General features: G+C 43.3%; 1 protein-coding gene across 3 annotated transcripts in view; it reads right to left on the bottom strand.

Annotated features, from left to right (window-relative positions):
• Positions 1–24,890, bottom strand: part of COL6A6 (collagen type VI alpha 6 chain) — a 336,531-nt gene that overhangs the window by 35,672 nt on the left and 275,969 nt on the right. For all 3 annotated transcript variants that reach the window (XM_030206331.1, XM_030206323.1, XM_030206339.1), the window contains 4 exons: positions 22,914–22,925; positions 15,594–16,084; positions 12,310–12,400; positions 4,821–5,492 (listed from right to left, as the gene is read on the bottom strand). In XM_030206331.1, coding sequence (XP_030062191.1) covers positions 4,821–5,492; positions 12,310–12,400; positions 15,594–16,084; positions 22,914–22,925 — 1,266 coding nt within the window. The remainder of the gene's footprint in view (positions 1–4,820; positions 5,493–12,309; positions 12,401–15,593; positions 16,085–22,913; positions 22,926–24,890) is intronic.

Genomic DNA, 24,890 nt, shown 5'->3' with positions numbered 1-24,890 from the left:
ATAGCCACTTGGGGTTCTATAGTCTATCATTGGCATAAAAAACCTCTGTGTGCTATTTTTAATGCAAAACATAGTATGCTCTACTGCAAATAATTTTTCATAATAGTCATAAGTTATTCAACCACCGCTCAAGTCTGATGGTGGCCAACGTTTCGTTCTCTGCTTCAGGGACTTGCGGCAATCACTAAAGCAGGAGCAAAATCTCTAAAAAAGACAAACAAACTCAAAACACCCCAAAATATAATCTTATAAAAAGCATATTAAAGTGCAGAACTTTCCAAAATTTCAATTAGCATATCATCATACTTAGGGAGCTCTTCACAATTACGCTCTCACCGAATCCATACAACTCCATACAGTTGTCTTCAGCTCTTAATGTCTTACATCAGCCCGTACTGGCCATTCCTAGCTATAAGAACTACTCACGTGAGGATGCTTGGATACCAATCACTACTCAGGGTAATCAAAAAAAGTAGTGCCATTCAGTCTTCACATTTAAACCATCTGGTTCTAATGACTTCAGTTTAAAGATCCAGCGTTGTTCAGCCTGAAGTAATTGATGTCTCCTGACTCCACCCCTGTTCCTCAGTGGCATCTATTCTAAAATAATGCAAAGCTACGTTTAAACTGTATGCAGTGTACTGCTAATTGTGATGCCACCTTGCCGGTTTGAATGGTACCTTTATGTTCCATTAGTCGCAATTTCAAAGGACTCGACATTTGTCTGACATACAATTTTTGACATAGACATGCTCTGTGTCCCTGTGGAGGGTCCCTTGTCCTTAAGATATTCACAAATTCAGAAGGACATAGTAATTCTTTTAAAAAATTCCCTCTACTGAAAGTCACTCTCAATTTTATGTTTTCAAAAATTGGTACTGTAGAAATGACATTCAAATGCATTTTAAAATTTTCACAAGCGCATTCGCTTTAGTGGTACAACGCAATACACACGTTTATTCCATCTTTACAGCTATTAGGATGTAAAAGCCAGTGTATATATCTCAAGGACAAGTGACCCTCCATAGGGACAAAATGCTCTATATGTATGAATATGCTAGAGCAACCTGACTTTACAAATCCGCTAGATGGAAAAAAGTTTCTTTTAAGAACCAATATCAACTGTTTGACTTACGTGGTGTATTGTATATGTTGTCCATCTCAAAAACTGTATGTCGGAGTGGAGCCAACTTTTCAAAATTATTGGGGGTGCTAAGCCCAATGGAAATAGACCCTCCCTGGACCAATACAAGGAATTTTCTCAGTATTGGGGGTGCTCAAGCACCCACAGCACCCACAGAGTCGGCTCCTACGTGTGGGACAAACATCAATACTTTTGAAATTGCAACTAATGGAACATAGAAGTACCATTAGCAGTACACTGCATACAATTTAAACGCAGCTTTGTGTCTTTGAGATGCATTATTTTATTAATTTATTTGTTGCATTTGTATCCCACATTTTCCCACCTCTTTGCAGGCTCAATGTGGCTTACAATACATCATGAGTAGTGGATACAAGAAGAGAATAGACATTTGGTATTACAGAGGATTTTGGGTTACATGTTAATGATAAAGCGTAATAATGATATAACAATAAAAATATTTTAAGGCAGTTTTGGATACATATTTTAGAATTGATACCGCCGAGGAACAGGGGTGGAGTCAGAGACATCAATTACTTCAGGCTGAACAACGCTGGATCTTTAAACTGAAGTCATTAGAACCAGATGGTTTAAATGTGAAGACTGAATGGTAGCAGTTTTTTGATTACCCTGAGTAGTGATTGGTATCCAAGCATCCTCACGTGAGTAGTTCGTATAGCTAGGAATGGCCAGTACGGGCTGATGTAAGACATTAAGAGCTGAAGACAACTGTATGGAGTTGTATGGATTTGGTGAGAGTGTAATGGTGGAGCTCCCTGAGTTACTGAAGTATGACGATTGGCTAATTGAAATTTTGGAGAGTTCTGCACTTTAATATGTTTTTTGTAAGTTTTTTCTTTTTTTTAGATTTTGCTTCTGCTTTATTAATTGCCGCAAGTCCCTGAAGCAGAGAACGAAACGCTGGCCACCACTGGACTTGAGCGATGGTTGAATAACTTGTAAAGAAAAATTATTTGCAGTACAGCATATTATCCACCTGTTTACTAAAACTTAGCTTGATTTATGTGCAGCAGGGCCCATTTTATTCCTATGGGGCCTGCTGCAGATAATGTGAGCAAAGCTTTATTTTATTTTTTTTTACATTTGTACCCTGCACTTTCCCACTCATGGCAAGCTTTATGTGGTGGGCAATGGAGGGTTAAGTGACTTGTCCAGAATCACAAGGAGCTACCTGTGCTGGGAATTGAACTCAGTTCCTCAAGACCAAAGTCCACCACCCTAACCACTAGGCCACTCCTCCACCCCCTATATGTTTTGCATTAAAAATAGCACACAGTGGTTTTTTATGCGATGATAGACAATCGAATCCCAAGTGGCTATGACTATCAGGCTATTTTCGAAAGAGAAGGGCACCCATCTTCCGACACAAATCTGGAGATGGGCGTCCTTCTCTCAGGGTTCCCCAAATTGGCATAATCGAAAGCTGATTTTGGGCGTCCTCAACTGCTTCCCGTCGCGGGGACGACCAAAGTTCACAGGGGGCGTGTCGGCACCGTAGTGAAGGCGGAACTGGGGCGTGATTAGGAGATGGGAGTCCTCGGCCGATAATGGAAAAAAGAAGGGCGTCCCTGACGAGCACTTGGCCGACTTTACTTGGTCCATTTTTTTCTTGCGACCAAGCCGTGAAAAGGTACCCGAACTGACCAGATGACCACCGGAGGGAACCAGTGGTCACCAACCCCCTCCCACACTAAAAAAAAAACAAAAAAAACTTAAATTTTTTTTTTGCCAGCTTCTATGCCAGCCTCAAATGTCATACCCAGCTCCATGACAGCAGTATGCAGGTCCCTGGAGCAGTTTTAGTGGGTGCAGTGCACTTCAGGCAGGCGGACCCAAGCCCATACCCCCCTACCTGTTACACTTGTGGTGGTAAATGTGAGCCCTCCAAAACCCACCCGAAACCCACTGTACCCATATATAGGTGCCCCCCTTCACCCCTTGTGGGGAGTGGATATTGGGTATTGGGGGGGGCTCAGCACCCAAGGTAAGGGAGCTATGCACCTGGGAGCAATTTGTGAAGTCCACTGCAGTGCCCCTTAGGGTGCCCGGTTGGTGTCCTGGCATGTCAGGGGGACCAGTGCACTATGAATTCTGGCTCCTCCCATGACCAAAGGGCTTGGATTTGGTCGTTTTTGAGATGGGCGTCCTCGGTTTCCATTATGGCTGAAAACCGGAGATGAACATCTGTAAGGTCGACTTAAATGTTGAGATTTGGGCGTCCCCGACTGTATTATCGAAATGAAAGATGGACGCCCATCTTGTTTCGATAATACGGGTTTCCCCGCCCCTTCGCCGGGACATCCTTAGAGATGGGCGCCCTTAGAGACAGTCGTCCCCGTTCGATTATGCCCCTCCAAGTGAAACAGCAGGGTTCTACTCAGGCTTTTTCCTCTCTTGTTTATGTAACTATTTAGGAGTACAGCAGCTTTGTTTGAACTGACTACTATTTGGTGAATGGTATACATTTGTATATATTTGAAGATTTATGAGTACTTCATGTCCTTCCAAATTCCACTCTCTCCCTGTATCCCCCATCTCCTTTCTCTATCCAATATGGCCCCTTGTTCTCTTTGCCTCCTATCTCTCTTTCCTCTCCCTGTCTATGCCCTTTCGTTCATTCTTTGCTTCTCTATCCTAGTAGCATAGTCAGGAGGGCCTTGGGGGCCAGGCCCCCCCCCAATTTGGGTTCAGGACCCCAAAGTCTGCTTGTTTGGCTAGTGGGATCCCCAAGCGTGACAGCAGAAGCTTTTCTTAAGCAATATTCACCATTGTGCTGCCTGCCCTGCTTCCCCCTCCTTTACACGCATGCTCAATTTCACTAAAACTGAGCATGTGTGCTGGGGCAGGAAAGTAGGGCAGGCAGTGCGTTACCGAGTACCACAACAGGAAGGCTTCTGCTGGCGGGGCTTCAGGACCTCCACCAGCCCAGGCATGTTAGGTTGCAGCGGGAGGCAAAGAGCGGTGGGAAAGTGGAGCAAAATGTACCTCCCCACTTTGGGTTCAGGCACCCCCTCCCACCAAAATCGAGGTCTGGCTACACCTCTGCTCTGTCTCCTTCCATCTGCTCTGTTTCCTGCCTTTGTAGCTGGCAGCACTGAAAGTAAATAGGAAGGAGAGGGAACAGAAGGGCCATAGCTAGCTGTGTGGATAGTGTGGCCTATCCATTGGCTTTCCTTGCTGACATCACAGAAGTGGGTAGGGCAAGAATGCAATGGGAGCACTTGGGTGCATTGCACAGGGCGTGTATGAGGCCTGTGATGCTCCTAGGGAGGAGCGTTGGTATATGCAGGAAGAGGTGGCTTCTTCCACCCAGCTTAGTCAGTGCCTCCAAACTTTCACAACTTTTTACTAACTCTGGATCCAGAGTTGAGCGTCACCATCAAAATTGGGGGGTGAGGGGAGGGAGAAACAGAGGCAGAACAGAAAATGTGTGTCCAGGGAGTGGGGTAGAGAAGGAGCGGAAAAGGAGCATAGTGGTGGGGGACAGAATGGAGTCGTATATGTTGAGCTACTTAGGGTTGCAAAAATCCTTGTGTCAGCACACTGGAGCACCCCTCCATGTTAGCTATGCCTGGTGGAGATATCCTAGTCACACTTCTCTAATTACATACCTGTTCCCTTCTCTCAGATTTAGCAATTACATTGCACTACTTACTTTTCAGGAGATTCAAGAAGGCTCTGCTAAATCTCTGAGCATATGCCATTTCAGGTTTCAAGGTTCGGGCCAGGTGCAGTAAATGTTGATCTTGTGGAGAACTGGAAAGTTCAGCCATCTCTGTGTAGCTTATCTCGTTTCCAAATGCCAGGGTGACCATGGTAAATCCTTGGCACTCGGCATACTCTGAGACCTCTCTCAGCATTCCTCTGTCCCAGTCTGCTGTCTTACTTCCCAGTATTGTAAATAAGACCTTGTGTTTTCTTGGCCTAGTGGCTTTTGAGAAAATGTTATCAATAGTCCACTGCGTGGCATAGCCAACAGCAGTTGACCCATGCAATTGGTGAACAGATTCCTCAATATAGCTTTTCATCAGATCTTTACTGTTGAAAGCCTCTAAGTCAAATTCCAGTTTAGCTGGCTGGATATTTGTATTGGGAATGAAACCTGGTGGTGTCTGTTGTACCAATGCCACCCTGGCATCCACACTGGAGAGCGAAGGATCTGAAGACACAACAAACTGATCAAGCATGGTGCTCACGAAGCCCTTCATAATCTCATAGTCTTCACTCCTGACGCTGTACGAGCTATCCAAAATAAATGCAATGTCCATAGCCACCTCAACTGGTGGAGGAATGGCAAGCTCACATTCTTCATCTGGATAGCATTTATCTAGGAAGCAAAACATCTCATAAGTTTTGTTGATTTTGGAGACTGAGTACTAAAAATAAACCACATGCCATATTTGTTTGTCGTCTGCATTCTATGAGTTCACAGTCTTTCATTGCAAATATAGAACAGATTCATTCTTTATTACAGAAAATTCAGAGAAATGATTTCATTCTCTTGTCAATGATATTCAGTGCATTTTGTCTAGCAAAAAAGGTGCCGGTACTCAAATGCCAGGCCACCCTTCAGGGGTGGAGTGATCATTGAGGGACTCACCCCACAATAGCCAGGACCCCTGCAACCAGTCACAGAATCTATGACAAGGCAGAATTTGTATGTAGAACCTGAGCTCTTTCATTAAAATATGAGAACCAAGGGTCAAGTTTAGCAGACAGTGGAAAAGGTGCCGGTACTCAGTACCCCCAAGTACCCCCTCAAAAAAAGCCCTGATGATATTCCTCTCCTCTATCTTTTGGGACACTGGAAAATAGCAGGTATTGTACATTTTATTCTGCATAAGAAAAATAGCGATTTGAGGCTCCATTCAAAAAGCATGGCTTCCCAGGGTAGAACAGATCCCTCAAAATGCAAGGAAACATACATCCAAGAGCTTTGGATTACCAACCAGGGACAAAAATGGGTAATGTAAAATGGCCTTATTCTATAATGGCATCTCAACATAAGAACAGTGATACTGGGTCAGACCAATGGTCTAGGTAGCCCAGTATTCTGCACTCTGGAACATTCTCCCTCTGTCCTTACATACAGAGGACACATTGGCCAGGTTTAAGGCCATGTTGAAGACACATCTATTTAGTTTGTTTTTTAAGTCTGACCTGGGTTTATATATGGGCCTGGCCTGCTTCGCCTCTGGTGTCTTATTTGTGAGTTTTTCTGCTACTTCTCTTTTCCTATCAACACTGGATTGTAGTTTCACTTTTACTTTGATTTTAACCTGTATAATCTGCTTTGAAAGTCTGATTTTATGCAGAGGAATGGATGCAAAAGCATTGTCTAAAATTAAATGACAAGAGCAAACTTCTCCTAATAAGAAACAATTATAACCCCTTGCAGGATACTTTGATTACAATTCAGAATAGTGAATATAATTTTATTTTAGAAATTAGAATCCGGATTCTTTTTGATGATACGTTATCACTTTAATGCTTATACCAATCTACTATCAAAAAAACTTTTATAGTAATGAGAAAGCTACGTCGGATATCCAAATATTTGAGAATACTCCTTTGAACTTTTAGTTCAAAGTCATATACTCACTCAAATTGATTATTGTAATTTGATTTTTGATTGTCCTAGCTCCATTTCATAAAAGTTGAGAACTATTCAAAATATAGGGGTTAGATTGATCTTTTCATTAGCTATTACTGATCATGTTTTGCCATATTTGATCTGACTGCATTAGTTTCCTTTTGAAAGTAGAGTGCTGTTCAAATTTTAGGATTCAGCATGGCTTAGCACCTTCTTACATGTATGATATTTATTTTATTTATTTATTGCATTTGTACCCCACATTTTCCCACCTATTTGCAGGTTCAATGTGACTTACATAGTACCGACAAAGGCGCTTCCCCCAAAATACAACTTCTTCCCTGTGTGATACTTATTATTTTAGCTTTCCTAATTCCAGAAGAAGGAAGTCGAAGCGACTAACAAATTCCTCATACGTATATCAAGCTGCTAAATTGTAGAAAGAACTTCCTACTCAGCTTAGACCTATATCTGACTATAAACTCTTCAGGAAAAACCTAAAAACTTTCCTGTTTAGCAAGGCTTATCTCTCTAAACTCTGATTTAATGTTATGCTTTCTATTTTGATATTTTATCATACTTCCTGAATATTCTTTCAGTTTCTTTAGTGCGATCCGCATTGAACTTCTCTGAGGTATAAGCAGAATACAAGAAACATTGCTATGCTATAAATGAAACCTTGAAACCTATCCGTTCCAACAGTGGTCAATCCAGGTCACAAATACCTGGGCACCTAGATTCTGTTATAGAATACTAGTGCCCAATGTGTCTTATATTTATGTGTCCACAGTTACAGTAGCCATAGACCTGGCATAAGTTTGGTTGCTAATGAAAAATGTGAGCCCCACCCATGTGCATGCCCCCCTTGTAATCATGTGCTACAATATGTATCTGTCCTTACAGAATAGTGCTTAGGTGTCCTGCCAGTACACGCCTAACTGTACACTTACCCACAACAGCGATAGCATTCCGTACATTTATGCACGCAAGAGGGTATGTAAATACGGGAGCCCAGCTACAGAATTGCCCTATAAATCTTCAAAAACTTGCACAAAAATTAGATATCTAACCCCTCCCTGTTTACTAGAGCTGTGCTATCGGCTGTCATGTGGCAACGCCAACACAGCTCATTCAAAGTGAATAGGCAGTGTCAACATTAGCGCACGGCAGCTGTTAGCGTGGCTTAGTAAACAGGGGGTAAATCTTTATTTAGGTCCTTATTTACCAGTTTTTTTTTTCAGCTGGTACTGATTCTGTATGGGTACTGGCCCCTTTTTTCCTAGAAAAAAAGCACTGTTATTTACTAACATGTATTAACATGCTAATGCACGTTATTTTCAATTGACCCTATATATGTTTGTTTAATCATGTTTGCTATACCACCCTTCATGACAAGCAACAAAGCAATTTCTATAATAAAAACAGTGACACAGAAATGGAACTCCATCAAATAGACAGGAAAGCAGAAAGTAACCAAACAGAAATCTGTCCAAAAAGAAGATAGACCAGTCAAACTTATAAACTATGGGGCCTGTTTGCTAAGGTGCACTAAGAAGTTAGCATGGTATTTAGCACACACTAACTGTTAGCTGTGCCCATGCCAATGGCTACCAAAATGCCAAAAACAGCCAGTGCAGTTAAAATCCTATGCTACTTGCTTAGGAGGGTATTTATTAAGGTGTGGTAAAAGTTGGGCTTTTACTACACCTTCATTTTCCATGGGACTGACTAACCTGGGGTAGCTCAGTACCATAGGTTAGCCACTCTTATGATATATGAATAACGCTGCTTGTGATCAACCTCACAAACATAGTTATTTACATTGCGTGGGAGCATCGAGCGGCTAAACCATGACTTGAACTCTCAGCCGCATCTTAAAGGGAGCTGAAAACACTTAGCCAAAGTCCCCCCTTCAAATCAAACCCCAATTCATTTTCAACCTGCTTCCAAGACCTTCTCCTCCCAATGTCCCCCCCCCCCCCCACCTGCACTGAGATCCTGGAATGGGGTTGGGGGTAGATATTGGGGGCAAGAAGGCTCTTGGGGAGGAGGAGAAAGGGAGGAGGGATTGGATTTGCCTTGTAGAGGAGGGAGGAGGGATTGGATTCACGGAAGCCTTTGCTCTTGGGGGGGGGGGGGGGAGTTGGATATGGAGGGACCTTTGCTCGTCAGGGAGAAGGGAGTCAGGAGAAAGGGAGACAATAGGTCTTCTCAGGTCACCACTCAGAAGTTATCCAGGCATTGGCTGATATTCAATGCTGATGCCTGGAAAGCTCACTGGCAATGATAGAACTGCTTTTTATATGGTCCTATCTGCCCAGTTAGCAGGGGTGGTCAGTGCTGATATTCATTGGCACTACAATCGCTTTTTTGTGAAGTGTGGTTAGCAGATCGTGTTTTGACCTATTTGTTACATGTCATCAGATTACGCTACTTTCTTAGAATGATGTTTAATGCATTTTTTTGCTATTTCCCGACAACCATACAAGTTGCTACACCGGTTCATCCCTAAGACTCCTGAGGCAGGCGCCTCCTGCTCTGAAACACAGTACTGCGTCAAGGGTATTTCTTGTATAGTGTTGATTTGTAAATAAATATCCCAGATTTGGAATTTCAGTGGTCACTCCCTGTTTTTTGTTGTTTGTCTGTGTTAGTTTTGAGCATACCATGAACCTCACTCCTAAGCCAGAGCATATGGAGTAAGATCTCAGTCTCTCAAATTAAGTACTTGCATTGTGCAAAGAAAGCCTCTCTCTGGAGTTCATAAGATGTAACATGGATATGTAACTTATCCAGGTGCGCTTGGGAGTAATTTCATAACTTGGTACCCTGAGGGTAGGAGTCTTTTCATATCAGAACCTAGGTGCCCAGGTTCCATTATAGAACATTAGTTTAACCCAGTATTGACATGTCTAACAATTAGGTGCCTACAATTACACCAGCCATAGAGCTGGCATATGTTCGACCACCTAAATGCAGCAGTTCCTGCTAACTTGCAATATTCTGTAAGTTATATGTGTAGGGGGAGCCCTGTCCATGCTCCGCTCCTGAGTATGCCCTCATTGCAAATAGAGCTTAAGTGGGTATTTACATAATAGCACTTAGGTGCCATGCTAGCAAGTACATGCAAAGATGCACGCATACACATGTAAATGCTAGAATTCTAAACATTTAACGCATGCGCAAATGTGAGTGCCTAGATAACAGATTTGCCCTTCATGTGTCTTTATCAAATAGCCTCACTTGGACTTTCAACCTTGGCATCCTGTCCTAAAAAATACTCTTCACAAGTCCATCTTAACACTAATTTGGGCAAATGCACTAAAGAGACTGTTTCTGAATTTAAGTGAAAGATGTGTGAATGAACAGTAACCGAGATGAAGTCTTGATGATTGGCACTACTGTCGCGACGTTTCAAACTTGTGCTAATAAAGCATCTTTCTGTGTCTATTGCTATGCATCCATTTTGAGCGTAATTTTCAAAGAGAGTGTACAGGAAAGAATTTTACACAGGTGCATGTAAATGTCTCAGCATATGTACACACAAATGTACATGCTCAGATACCATACAGCCTCTTGTTATGTGATATTCACCGGAAAGAACGCGACGTCCAACATTTTTCCAAACAACCCAAAAACATCCTATTGCAGCAGAAACTTCTGCCTGAAATTCGAGACATTTCTGAGTACTTTATTTTTCAACAGAATGGAGTTCCAGGTACACCAAGCTCACAAAACAGCCGAGCTCTTAATTAGTAAAACCCCAGAATTCATTGAGCCAACAGTTCAGTGGTGACAAAGATTTCGTGAATGTGTCAAGTACACTATGAACGCAAATTATGAATTAAGAAAACCCCCCAGTATCCTAATGTATTTTCAAAAGTCATACTAAATGTTTAAAAATTGCAAAGTATTTTGAAACTATGTAAGGGGTCCTATTTTTTTCCGGACACCATGTATACATAGATTTCCTGGAGGCAGAGAACGGGCAGGAGTTTGGGTGGGCTATGTTTATGTTTGAAGGCACACAGGCACATATGCTGCTTTTATAAAATAAGTTTAACATATGTGTCTATCAGTCTATGGGGCTCATTTTCAAAGCACTTAAACTTACAAAGTTCTCTAAGTTACTTTCAGGCTTATTTTTGAAAGAGAAGGGCACCCATCTTTCAACAGAAATCGCAAGATGGGTGTCCTTCTCCCAGGGTCGCCCAAATCGGCATAATCGAAAGCCGATTTTGGGCACCCTCAACTGCCTTCTGTCGCGGGGACGACCAAAGTCGGAAGCATAGCGAAGGCGGGACTGGGGCGTGCTTAACACATAGGCGTCCTCAGTTGATAATAGAAAAAAGAAGAGTGTCCCTGACGAGCACTTGGCCGACTTTACTTGGTCCATTTTTTGTTATGACCAAGCCTCAAAAAGGTGCCCGAATTGACCAGATGATCACCAGAGGGAATCGGGGATGACCTCCCCTTACTCCCCCAGTGGTCACTAACCCCCTCCCACCCTCAAAAAACCTTTTAAAATATTTTTTCCCAGCCTCTATGTCAGCCTCAAATGTCATACCCAGCTCCCTGACAGCAGTATGTAGGTCCCTGGAGCAGCTTTAGTGGGTGCAGTGCACTTCAGGCAGGTAGACCCAGGCCCATCCCCCCCCCACCTGTTACACTTGTGGTGGTAAATGTGAACCCTTCAAAACCCACCTGAAACCCACTGTACCCACATATAGGTGCCCCCCTTTATCCCTAAGGGCTATGGTAGTGGTGTACAGTTGTGGGGAGTGGGTTTTGGGGGGGCTCAGCACACAAGGTAAGGGAGCTATGCACCTGGGAGCAATTTCTGAAGTCCACTGCACTGCCCCCCTAGGGTGCCCGGTTGGTGTCTTGACATGTCAGGGGGACCAGTGCACTACGAATGCTGGCTCCTCCCACGACCAAATGGCTTGAATTTGGTCGTTTTTGAGATGGGCATCCTCGGTTTCCATTATGGCTGAAAACCGGGGACGACCATCTCAACATTTAGGTCGACCATTTCTAAGGTCGACCTAAATGTTGAGGTTTGGGCGTCCCCGTCCGTATTATTGAAACGAAAGATGGACGCCCATCTTGTTTCGATAATATGGGTTTCACTGCCCCTTCACGAGGACGTCCTGCAAGGACGCCCTCAGGAAAACTTGTGTGCCCCGTTCGATTATGCCCCTCTTTGTAAGTTTAAGTGCTTCAAAAATACGCCTCTGTGTTTCCTAGACATTCTGTTATTGTTACCCTCCTGATAAGCATGTGTTTTTCTAGGTAATTTAGCATAGAAAATATAATGAAATATTGGGCAAGCATAGAAGACATATGTTTTTTTTAATGCATGAGCAAGTCAGTCTATGTTTGTGTTGATGACTAACACAGTGTGCATTGAATATCACACTAAAACCATCTGCACCGAGCTCTACCTATTCTGCAGGTTTAGTGATGAAATGTAAGGCATCCCAAGAAGGTGTAACTCCTGCAACCTCATTTGAAACAGGCACCAGAAAAGATGCTAGAATGCAGATCTCACCATAGCAGAGGGTGCAGGAAAGAATAAACTCCAGCCTCTGGTCATCTATAGTCCTCCAGATAAACACATGAGATCTCCTACTGCCATCAGTCTGGTGGAAGGCAAGTAACAGATTACAGAGCATAGCAATTAGCAAGAAAAGACATTGTTATCAATCTTTAGGCAAAGAATACTGTGCACAGAAAATCGACTAAGAATCACATCAGACTTTGTCCAGAAAATTTTAAACATTTAAAATATAGGATATCCACAGTACTATTATTTTTGGCGCTAGTGTGAGTGAGTTAGTATGGGACTATGAGAGAACAGTTATTTGAGTGTGAAAGTTATTTTTAGAGCACTGGGTGTTTGCTCACTTGAGATCATTTCAAAGTTAAAATCATGGAGTATATCAATGATTGAGAAGCCTATCCACCCTTAGAGGTTTAAATCGCTTTGGCGTTTCCTCGCTTGGGTGAGTTATTTCCTCTGAGATTACTCCAACACTAATATTAATTATTGCTTTAGACGCACTGTTATTAATTTAATTATATCTGTTCTCTCATTTACCCATTACTGACCAGGACCCTGGTTCAGTATTTTGTCCATTCTAAACTACCAGTGGTTTATTCTGGGTTTGTGTATTTTTGATTTTGGTAAATCCAACGTCTAGCACACAGCCACAATCGAGCCTCAAAAACATCTAAATTTCTAGTTCGATTATGACATGGAGCTAGGCATTTTCAGGCTGAACACGTCAATCTAAATCCCAGGAGAAAACGTGGAACAACAAGCCACAGGGATGTCTGTCTGGCAGCATTCCTAGTGAACTGGCCACACAGTGCAGAAGGGAAAGCCTAGTGGACAAGTTCAGTAGACTTCACATACAGGGACCTGGGTACAAATCCCGTCTAAACCCTTCATATTGTATGGTGAGCCCTCCAGGAGCAGAGAAAACCTACTGTACCTAAAGGTCCACCACTACAATAGCCCTCAGGTTTGCAGGTCAGGAGGTATTTCTGCGTTCCAGGAGGGCTCACCATATTTGTACTGAAATTAAAGAGTTAAACTGGGAATTGAACCTGGGTCCCGTTGTTCACCGTCTACTGGCCACTAGGCTACTCCTTCCACTTGCTTGCGCTTTTTTAGGAATGACCATTTATTTATTTATTGCATTTGTATCCCACATTTTCCCACCCATTTGCAGGCTCAATGTGGCTTACAGAGTTTTGTTATGACATAGTCATTCCATGACATCAAATACAGTTGATATTGTACAAAGATTAAGTAAGAGAAGAGAGAAGGAAGGTGTTAGGCAGGATAGTATAGACTGTGAACTTTAATAACCACAATATCTGGAGCTGTTATAGAGCCTGGTATCTACTGTCACTGTCACATCTTTGAGGGGGGGGGAGGGTCATACCTTCATTCCTCTAGTGGGTCAGCTGGTCAGTTAGGGCACCTTTTTCTGACAGTCATGACTGAAACAGGTCTAGATAAAAACATACTTCTTTTCTGCCCTGGACCTTTTTTTCTGTTCTATTATCACAGAAAAATGTCCAGATTGTAAGCCCGCCCAAGTGCTATCCAAAACAAACCTCTAACATGCCTCCTTGCTATTTGGATAAACTCAGTGAAAAAGACCCAATTCTGCCTTTTCAAAAATCACGATTTAGATGTTTCGGTGAGAAAAACGTCCCTCTGGTTGTTTGTGCTGCTTTTGAGACATTTTTCTCTTGAAAATGTGCGTCATAGCCAGACACCCTGGCTCTAGCTGCTACTAATTAGCACTTCTTCCCAAAAAAAACACACAGTAAGCACAAAAGAAAACTCCTAAATACAATATATGGTTAAGTTTGCAACTCAGAATACAAATCATGATTCAAAAAGAAATGGCAGTGGTGCAATGAGAACCAGAAAATGTTCTTTGTTGCTGCCATGGCTCTGCTGCTCAGCCCCCAGTCATGTAGTAAAGAGCTTTCTAATAAATATTTTGCTCCTGGAAAATGCCAGAGTCTTTGTAGACAGTGAGATATTTAACACCACCAGTAAAAAAGGTGTCATATTACTTTGGCCCTTGAAAACACACAGGCCCTTTCTTCATACATTAGGGGGTAAGTCTATAACTTGGTGCCTCAAGTTAGGCATTTTGATGCTGCTGCACCATTATAGAATACTAGTGTGAACCCAAATTGGCCTGGCTAAGTTTAACTGTGACAGCTTACACTAGGTTAATGGCAGGTGTAAAAGGATGCACCAAAGAGCACCATGTGACATGCAGAACTTATAGAATTCTATAAATTAGATGCATATGTTGGAGACACTCCAGCAACTTAGCCAGGAATTTTTTGACAGTGGGTGGATCCCCCTACCCCGTGTGCCACCCCTCCACACTGCTGCCCCTGTATTCCCCCTGTGCCACTGTCACCGTTGCCACTCCCATCTCCCTCCTCATACTGCTGCCGCCATCTTCCTTTACCTTAAAATCCTCTCTGCTTTAGTCTTCACCTGGACAGTGGCAGTGGCACTCATAGGTTGCCTGCGGCCTGCACCAGGATTTCTTCCCTGAACCGTCCTGCCCTTTACAAAACAGGAAGTTGCATCAAAAGGTGCAGGCCGCAGGGAGTCTATGAGTGCCGCTGCCACTGTCCAGGTGAAGACTAAAGCAGAGAGGATTTTAAGGTGGGGGCGTGAGGCCAGGTCTGAAAGGGGGTGCATATGCAACTGACGCACTCAGTTTAAATATGCCACTGAGACACACCCAAGCTCCTCCCATGCTCCACCCATGTGTCCGCCCCCTTGCAATTATGCACTAAGGCACTTATACGCTCTGTTATAGAATAGCATGTATTGCACTTACATGCTTAAGTGCCCATTTTCTTGGTTCTTACACGCCCAAGCTCAAGACCACATTTATCACAACTCCTTTGCAAGACTAACTTTCCCTTTCTCTGTTCCCACAATTAGCACAGAACATACACTGACCAGGTTGTGTGGCAACTGGATAGAATTTACCCTCCTTCAGCTACCCAAGGAGGGATGGTTATTCTAAGAAGAATCTTTCTCTAACTATGTTTTATTGCTTTTATGTTTCTATTTAACAGCTGTGTACCATAAATCTACAGAAATTATGTAAACAGTCAGGACCAGGTCAGATTTAAGTTGAAGTAGACTACCCCAAATATTCATAAGCGCAGCAGACCACTTGTGAACTGAATGATCTGCGGACTAATGAGCCTTGGAGTGTCAGCTACTTTCTGTTTTATTCTTGTTTGATGAAGGGCACACTCTTTTGTGTTGCTTACCTCAAAGGCATCGCTGATGTTGGGTACGTCACTGAAGGCAATTACCACAGGAATGATTTCATGTGCGCTGAACTCCAGCACTGCTGTGTTGATGGCAGAAGTGTCTTGTGATGGGCCTCCGGTGAGAAACATGGCGACTTTTCTCGTCAGAATGCCCTGCCGCACTCGCTTGAAGACATTTCTTGCAACAAATCTCATAGCAGAGCCAATATAACGCCTGCCGGAACGCTTGTAGGGCAAATTCCGCACTGCCTCTATCAGCAGTTTTTTCTTCTTGAAGTCTGAGAATCGGATGTAGTATTGTGTGCTGTCGCTGTATGTCACAATGGCCACCCGAGCTCCAGTGGGGCAGTTACTTTCACTGATCTCCAGCTTCTCCAGGAATGACTCCACAATTCCTTTCATCCTTTCAAAAGCCGCTGAAGTGACATCCTGGGATGTGTCAAGAGCAAATACCAGCTCTGTTGGGTACACTGGGCATTTTGATGCAGCTTGGAAATAAAAATGGCAAATAGCATGAGGGATGATTTAAGCAAGTCAAATACAGTGGGGCAAGTTTTCAAAAAATGCACAGTTCCAAAATTTTAAGGGCCTAACTTTAAGGGGAGTTTCAGCTGAATTTGGAACACAAAGGTGATAGATACTAAGGTGCGTTAAAAGTCACCAACCACAGGTTACTGATTACTCCTGTAAAAGAATAATCGATCTCACATGTAGCATTAGTCTTCTGTCCTTGGAGCATTGGGTCATAGAGCTGTGGCCTGATGCTTCCAGGCTGCTTCTTAAAGAGGCCAGTGTTCAGCAATATGGAGCTACCCTCTCCCCCTTCTCCACAAATGACATACCCCCACCCTGAAGACCTTCCCAACTACTTCCCTTTCACCTTGAAGCCGCTCCCCGTGTACCTCTCCCCCATCCCAAAGACCCTCCCTCCAACAGTACAGCAAAGAACCCCCCATCCTCTGTTAGGCTCCACAGGGCCTACCATTTTAATCCCTAGTGGGTTTGGGGCAGAAGTGATCCCCGTTCATTCATGCCTCTTCTGGTGTTGGGTTCAAAACAGCAATGATGACCCCTAGTGGTAGTCTTGCAGCACTACTGCAAGCTGTCATATAGGGGCAAAAGGCACCAGGGGTTAAGAAGGTAGGACAAGGAAGGAGGTGCTTAAGGGAGGGTGGGGATGCTTTGTCTGAAATTGGGAGGGAAGAGGTCTTCAGAATTGGGTGATGGTATTTGGGGGATCTTCAAACCCCAGGGGAAGTACATGAGTGGTTCAGTTTTGGAAGGGAAGGAAATACTTATGGGGGGCCTTTGGGGTGGGGGCATGTCATTCTGGGGGAAGGGGAGGGCTGAATACCAGCCTCTTTAAGAAGCAGCCTGGTAGCATCAATCCACTGCTTTGTGGCCCAGTGCTCCCAGGACAGAAAAATCCTGCTTGCAGTGTTCACCACAAGCTGTGTTATTGAATTTATCTAGTAATGAGCTGTTTTGCATGCATTTGCATGCTTTGTATCTCATTACTATGTAATCTGTGATAACTTAAACTAACATGTGTTATGGTAATATAACATGCGCTAGTGTCATTTAGCATGTTGTATTGCCATAATGGACCTGATAATTGCCCCCTAAGTGTAACATTTTTCTTCATGTAAAATCAGAATTGCAATTCTTTCTCGTAGATTTAGGGGTCCCTTTACTAAGGTGCACTAATGGATTTAGTGCATGCTAACGAATTAGTGTGTATTAAATGCCATGCAGCCCATAGGTGTACAAAGCAGCATTTAGACCCCGATGCCCAGAAGCAAATGCCATTAGAAACAGACTAGTGCCCGCATATGCCAGCGCAAAATGCTTAGAGCCGATGAGCACGTGAATGAACAAATGAGCTCGCTAGCTCACAGCACAATGAGCATGCAAATGCATGCTAATGAGGTCATTCTCTTTCCTCCCCAATGCTCAGAGGAAAGCACGCCAAACAAGGGCACTCTTCGCGCTCTAAACCCTACGCCAGCTCGGAGCTGACATTAGGGTATCTGGATGAGTATATTAAACATTATCTGCTATTTTCCTGTCCCTTTCTTTGCAATCTGGATCATACCATTTTAGAATGTAAGCATCCGATTACTCTAAGAACTCACCATTCAAATATGCCAGTGTTTTGAGCTGCATTTTTATGGATCAAATTATATCCTCCCATTACAAAGTTTATATTTTCCATTGGGAACAACAGTGTAATTTTTTGTTGCGTTTAGCTCATTTCATGGAAACTGAGGAAAACAATTGTTGGAGGAGGTTATACCTTCCAAATTGGCACCTCTTCCTCCTGCTTCCCTCCTCCTCCTCTGGTATTCTGTGCTTAACTCACAACTCTTGAGCGCATGTGCCAGACACTATCCTCATGTCAAACTCTCTAATTCTGAACACTATGACCACACCAATATTTGCATCTCATTAGCGTTGAGCATTAGGGAGTTGTTCTGGGGGTGCTGTTCTGGCGCCAATTCTCCAACGCTGTTCAGTATATCGCTGGAGTTTTGAAGCTTCGGGGACTTAGGGATCCTTTTACAAAGGCATAGTAAAAAAAGTGGCCTATGGTAGCATAGGCACAGGTTTTGGGCGCGCACAGAATTATTTTTCAGCGCACCTACAAAATAATGGCTTTTAAAAAATTTTGCCAGTAAAAAATTTGGGTGGTAATGACTTACGCACATCAGATGCCACTTGGTGCGCATCCGCTATGTGCGTCCAAAAATAGAGGACATGCGCCAAAAATGAAATTACCACAAAAAGCACACGGCATACCAAAATAACAGAAGGTATGATGACCAAACAACTCACAGATTATCTAAACAAGTTCTCAATATTACACGATTCCCAGTCAGGATTTCGCTCTAATCACAGCACTGAAACCGTACTAGTCATGCTCATGACCAAACTCAAACAATTGATAGCAAACAGCAATAACATTCTACAGTTACAATTCGACATGTCAAGCGCATTTGACATGGTTGACCATGGAATTTTACTACACATCCTCGAATACTTCGGAATCGGAGGTAACGTACTCAATTGGTTCAAGGGGTTCCTAACTACACGCTCATATCAAGTGACATCAAATTCGACTACATCAGCTACATGGATACCTGAATGCGGAGTTCCATAGGGATCCCCCCTCTCACCGACCATATTCAACCTAATGATGACACCCTTGGCCAAACTACTATCGAATCAGAACCTAAATCCATATATATACGCTGATGATGTAACGATCTTCATCCCATTCAAACAAGATCTAAGGGAAATCTCCAATGAAATCAAGCAAAGCCTACATATCATGAATTCCTGGGCAGATGCATTTCAGCTGAAACTTAATGCAGAGAAAACCCAATGCCTGGTACTCACCTCACAATACAACAAGAATAAATTTACCACCATCAACACACCTAAACTAAATCTATCAGTTTCGGACACCCTAAAAATCCTTGGAGTCACCATTGATCGACACCTAAAACTTGAGAACTATGCGAAAAACATAACTAAAAAGATGTTTCATTCAATGTGGAAACTAAAAAGAGTTAGACCATTGGACTGTCTTCCGCAATCTGGTACAATCATTAGTACTCAGTCATCTGGACTATTGTAACTCACTCTACGCTGGCTGCAAAGAGCAAATACTCAAAAAACTCCAGACAGCCCAGAATTCGGCAGCCAGACTAATATTCGGCACATCAAAATACGAAAGCGCGAAACCCTTACGAGAAAAACTACACTGGCTTCCACTAAAAGAACGCATCACGTTCAAACTTTGCACCCTAATCCATAAAATCATCCATGGTAATGCCCCAGCCTACATGTCAGACCTAATAGAACTACCACCCAGGAACGCAAAAAAATCTTCTTTGCACATTCCTTAATCTTCATCCTCCCAAGTGTAAGGGTCTGAAATACAAATTAATGCATGCATCTACCTTTTCCTATACGAGCACGCAGCTCTGGAATGCGTTGCCACGTAACCTGAAAACGGTCTATGAATTGACCAATTTCCGCAAACTATTGAAAACCTATCTCTTTGACAAGGTATATCACAAAGATCAACATCCGTAAAATCCGCCCCTTTCTTTCCGAGCACTCTACCAAAACCCTCATCCACACCCTTGTCACCTCTCGCTTAGACTACTGCAATCTGCTTCTTGCTGGCCTCCCACTTAGTCACCTCTTCCCTCTCCAGTCAGTTCAAAACTCTGCTGCCCGTCTCGTCTTCCGCCAGGGTCACTTTACTCATACTATCCCTCTCCTCAAGTCCCTTCACTGGCTACCTATCCGCTTTCGCATCCTGTTCAAACTTCTTCTACTAACCTATAAATGTACTCACTCTGCTGCTCCCCAGTATCTCTCCACACTCGTCCTTCCCTACACCCCTTCCCGTGCACTCCACTCCATGGATAAATCCTTCTTATCTGTTCCCTTCTCCACTACTGCCAACTCCAGACTTCGTGCCTTCTGTCTCGCTGCACCCTACGCCTGGAATAAATTTCCTCAGCCCCTACGTCTTGCCCCATCCTTGGCCACCTTTAAATCTAGACTGAAAGCCCACCTCTTTAACATTGCTTTTGACTCGTAACCACTCGCCTCCACCTACCCTCCTCTCTTCCTTCCCGTTCACATTAATTGATTTGATTTGCTTACTTTATTTATTTATTTATTTATTTTTTGTCTATTAGATTGTAAGCTCTTTGAGCAGGGACTGTCTTTCTTGTATGTTTGTGCAGCGCTGCGTACGCCTTGTAGCACTATAGAAATGCTAAATAGTAGTAGTAGTAGTAGTAACTGTATAATCTTTAAAACATCCAGAACTGTCTTATAATGTCTTTTGCTTTAACACTATCATGTATTTCACCACCATGTAACACAAAACCCTCTGTAAACCAAATGTATATTCACTTCTATTTCCAGTATCCATGATGAATTGTAAGCCACATTGAGCCTGCAAAGAGGTGAGATAATGTGGGATACAAATACAATAAATAAATAAATAAATACGTAGAGCCTTACGCGGCTTAGTAAAAGGGGCCCTTAGTGCACGCTAAATCTGTTAGTGCACCTTAGGGCCCTGTTTATTAAGGTGTGCAAGCATTTTTAGAGCGTGCTAAAATTTAACGCACGATAATGCTAGAGACACTCATATCTATGGGTGAATCTAGCATTTGCATGTACTAAAAATGATAGCGCACTTACAGTGCGGCTTGGTAAACAGGGCCCTTTGGGGGTATTTTACGAAGCCCCCCAAATAGCCCTTTGGGGGTATTCAATTCCTATGGGCTTCCTCTCATTTGCCGCGCAGGAATCGCTAGCGCGGCTTTGTAAAAGAAGCCCTTAGTTTGCTAAATCAATGTGGGTGCCTAGAGCTGAGAAACAGAGCTGAGTATCTAATCTTAACCTTCTGCCCTAGCTCTGCCTCATAGCCCTCCACAAGTTAAGGACATAAATTTAGCCTAGTGAGAACCAGTGCTTTTTTTGTGCCAGTATGCAACGGTACGGCGTACCGGCACCTTTTTTCACAGGTCCATCCAGCGATTCTCCTCCCTCTCCTGCCCTCCCCTCTCCAGCGATTCTCCTCCCTCCCCTGCCCTCCCCTCGCCAGCGATTCTCCTCCCTCCCCTGCCCTCCCCTCGCCAGCGATTCTCCTCCCTCCCCTCTCCCATGTCAAACTCCCTTCCACTCACTGTCTCTAACCAAGTCGCAGCGGTGAACTGGTGGGCGGCGCTAGTCAAGGCATCAAGCTCCTCCATCGTCCTTCGCTTCCCTGCCTTCTCAGCGTGCGTCCCGCCCGCCCTCGCCGAAAGGCAATAACATTCTGAGAATGCAGGGAAACGAAAGACAACAGAGGAGCTTGATGCCTTGACTAGCGCCGCCCACCAGTTCGCCGCTGCGACTTGGTTAGAGACAGTGAGTGGAAGGGAGTTTGACATGGAAGAGGGGAGGGAGGAGAATCCCTGGAGAGGGGAGGGAGGAGAATTGCTGGCGAGGCGAGGGGAGGGCAGGGGAGGGAGGAGAATCGCTGGAGAGGGGAGGGCAGGGGAGGGAGGAGAATTGCTGGACATGGGTGGATGGCAGGGGAGGGAGGAAAATCGCTGGACATGAGAGAGGGGAGGGAGGAAAATCACTGGACATGGGTGGATGGCAGGGGGGGGGGAAGGAGAACCGCTGGACATGGGAGAGGGGAGGGCAGGGGAGGGAGGAGAATCGCTGGACATGGGAGAGGGGAGGGCAGGGGAGGGAGGAGAATCGCTGGCCATGGGAGAGGGGAGGGAGGAGAATCGCTGGCCATGGGAGAGTGGAGGGAGAATCACTGGACATGGGAGGAAGGAGAATCACTGGACATAGGAGAGGGGAGGGCAGGGGAGTGAGGAGAATGGCTGGACGGCAGGGGAACGGGGGGTCGCTGGACATAGGTGGATGGCAGGGGGACAGGAGGGCCGCTGGACATGGATGGATGGAGCGGAGGGCAGGGAAGAGGAGGGCTGCTAGACATGGGTGGATGGAGGAGAGGGAAGGGAGAGAGAAGAAATGCTGGACATGGATGGAGGCGAGGGAAGAGTGAGGAAAAAGATGAGATGAGGGAAAAGGAAGAGAGGAGAAAAACTGCACATGGATGTTGAAAATAGGCAGAAGCTGGATCCACTGGACAGTCAAGTCTGCGGAGGACCCAGCTTTTACTTACAGATGTAGAGCAAGAAATGAAGAAGAAAGGTGGAAAGTAAAGAAATAAATGAAAAGGAAGCCCTAGAAACGGAGTTAAGAGAACAAATAGAGAGCAGCAGAATCGGAGACTAGGACCAATATGGATAGAAAAACAAAATCACCAGACAACAAAGGTAGAAAAAAATCATTTTATTTTCATTTTAGTGTTTGGAATATGTCCAATTTGAGAATTTACATCTGTTGTTTTATTTTGCACTGGGTATACTGGAGCTGTAACAACTTACAGAAATTATTTATAATGAAAACAAATCACGTTATTTTTTTCACTCATACTAGTATATTTTCAATGATGTCTGTTTATATGCGCTATGGCTGGTATAAGGGGTGTGGTTAATGTGGGTGTGGCTATAATAGGGGTGGAGTCATATGTGTTGACTCCGCCCACAATGAGTACCGGCACCTTTTTTTCTACACAAGAAAAAGCACTGGTGAGAACAGACTGCTACATTTTGTGTTCGTCTCTATTCAGTTTTGAAAAGGGCACACAGACATTTTTGAAATGGACTCGAGCATTCTTACTTTTTCATGAAAGAAAGTGGCATCTGTGAAAGTACTCACCTGATAAGCAAGCTGGAAGGAAAAAGAGGAGGAAAAAACACATTATTTTCTTTTCTGAGTACTGCAGAAATATCCTGTTATTCTGTCATTACTTCGGTTGGGAAATCTGACTCAGAATCAGTTTGTTCTGAGTGCCTTGCTTTGTTTTTGTGTGTGTGTGTCTTTTTAACAGACTGTATACAACATCAGATAACAGGAAACAGTAATTCTGTTAAATACATCATTTTCCTGTGAATCCATGGGTAAACATCTGTGCCAAGAATGGTTCAAATTTATTTGGAAGTTCCAAGGAAAACTGTAACCATGCAAATAAAGGAGCTCTTACACAAGATCTCACCATAAAACTATAAATTTCAAAATATTCTTTTCCGTACTACCTAAAACTGTTCTCTCTTCTCATATTTTTAGTTAGGTTCATATCATGGTTTTTCTTTTTCCACCATTTTTCTCTTTTATTGCCAAGTTAAGACATTATCACTTCTATATAGAGCCTATTGGCTATTTTGCCGTTTTACATATATGCACCACTCTATTTTAAATTGTCTGTGCTCTTGCTCTGATCGACTTTATTTCACTTGTAGTTTAGTTCATATCTATTCATATGCAATAAATGTGCACACATTCGCCTATTCCTGCTCTCCTTTGCAGACTTGTGCCTGGTTATACATTTGACATTGAATCCTAACAACAAACAGGTTAGTCCGATGGCATTGTGTTAATAGTTGAAACTTACCCATTTTTGCTCGGTTTTGTTACCCATTATGTTTTAAACACATACTCCCTGTTTATTTTCTTTTAAAAATTACATATGTGTGTGTGTATATATATATATATATATATATATATATATATATTATTATGTTTTTATCTTTCACACTTACTTATATGCATGCATACTTTTTTATGTATACAAACATTATTATGTATATGTTTTGATCATATGTTTTTATTGTAACCAGAGGTTTTTTTATGTGTATGTATTTATTTGCTGTGATTACATTTTCTAGACTCCTGAGGCAGGCACTATTGCTGAAACATGGTGCCATGTTGAGTCCCATTTTTTACATCATTCTCCCGTCTTCCACGGTTCTTGGAAGAGTCCTGTTGGTCTTGCTACTTCCTCACTCCTATATAACACAGAGGAGGGGAAAATCTAGCCCTCTGCACTGCACTCACCTGCCCCAGCAGCCCATGGCAGTTCTAGCTGCTGCACTCATTCCTTCAGTTTCCCCCAGGGCTGCAAAGTTTTCCTTATTTTATTCTTTCATAGAAAGCCTTTAATTTTTCTCTCTCATCTTTGGGAAATGTGCATCTGTCAGGGTAAAAATTGGATTTGCTGCACTAGGTGGAGGAGTGGCCTAGTGGTTAGGGTGGTGGACTTTGGTCCTGAGGACCTGAGTTTGATTCCCACTTCAGGCACAGGCAGCTCCTTGTGACTCTGGGCAAGTCACTTAACCCTCCATTGCCCCATGTAAGCTGCATTGAGCCTGCCATGAGTGGGAAAGTGCGGGGTACAAATGTAACAAAAAAAAAATAGGTGACCCCACTTTAAATTTGAACTGCAAAGCCCCATGGTTATGCAAATATTTATACAAATGAGTCTTTGCACATTGCCTGTCATTCTCCTTGGGCTACCCCTAAACACGCATATTTTTACCCAGGGCTTTCTTTTCAGGGGGTCCTCAGTGGCATTGAGTAGCAGCACATTTTCTATCACTAAAATTGACCCTTGCTCCTCAAGTATTAGTGAAAGAGCCCAGCTTCTACACACCCCAAATTCAAGGAGGGATATTGAAGGGATACGATCTGGGATGAAAGTATCCCATGTAAGTCAATTCATATCACGTTTGTAGTTTTGTTGAAGGCTGAAATAAAAATGTGATTTTTCATTAAACTTCTAAGTAACATATAGGGAACTTTTTACAAAGCATTGGTAAGCCCAATGTGGGCTTACTAAACGCTAAAACAAAACTACTG

Source organism: Microcaecilia unicolor, chromosome 1 (assembly GCF_901765095.1).
Source record: "Microcaecilia unicolor chromosome 1, aMicUni1.1, whole genome shotgun sequence".
NCBI classification, from domain to species: domain Eukaryota; kingdom Metazoa; phylum Chordata; class Amphibia; order Gymnophiona; family Siphonopidae; genus Microcaecilia; species Microcaecilia unicolor.
The sequence above is the reverse complement of the archived record's forward strand: the minus strand, read 5'-3'. Positions and strand labels throughout refer to the sequence as shown.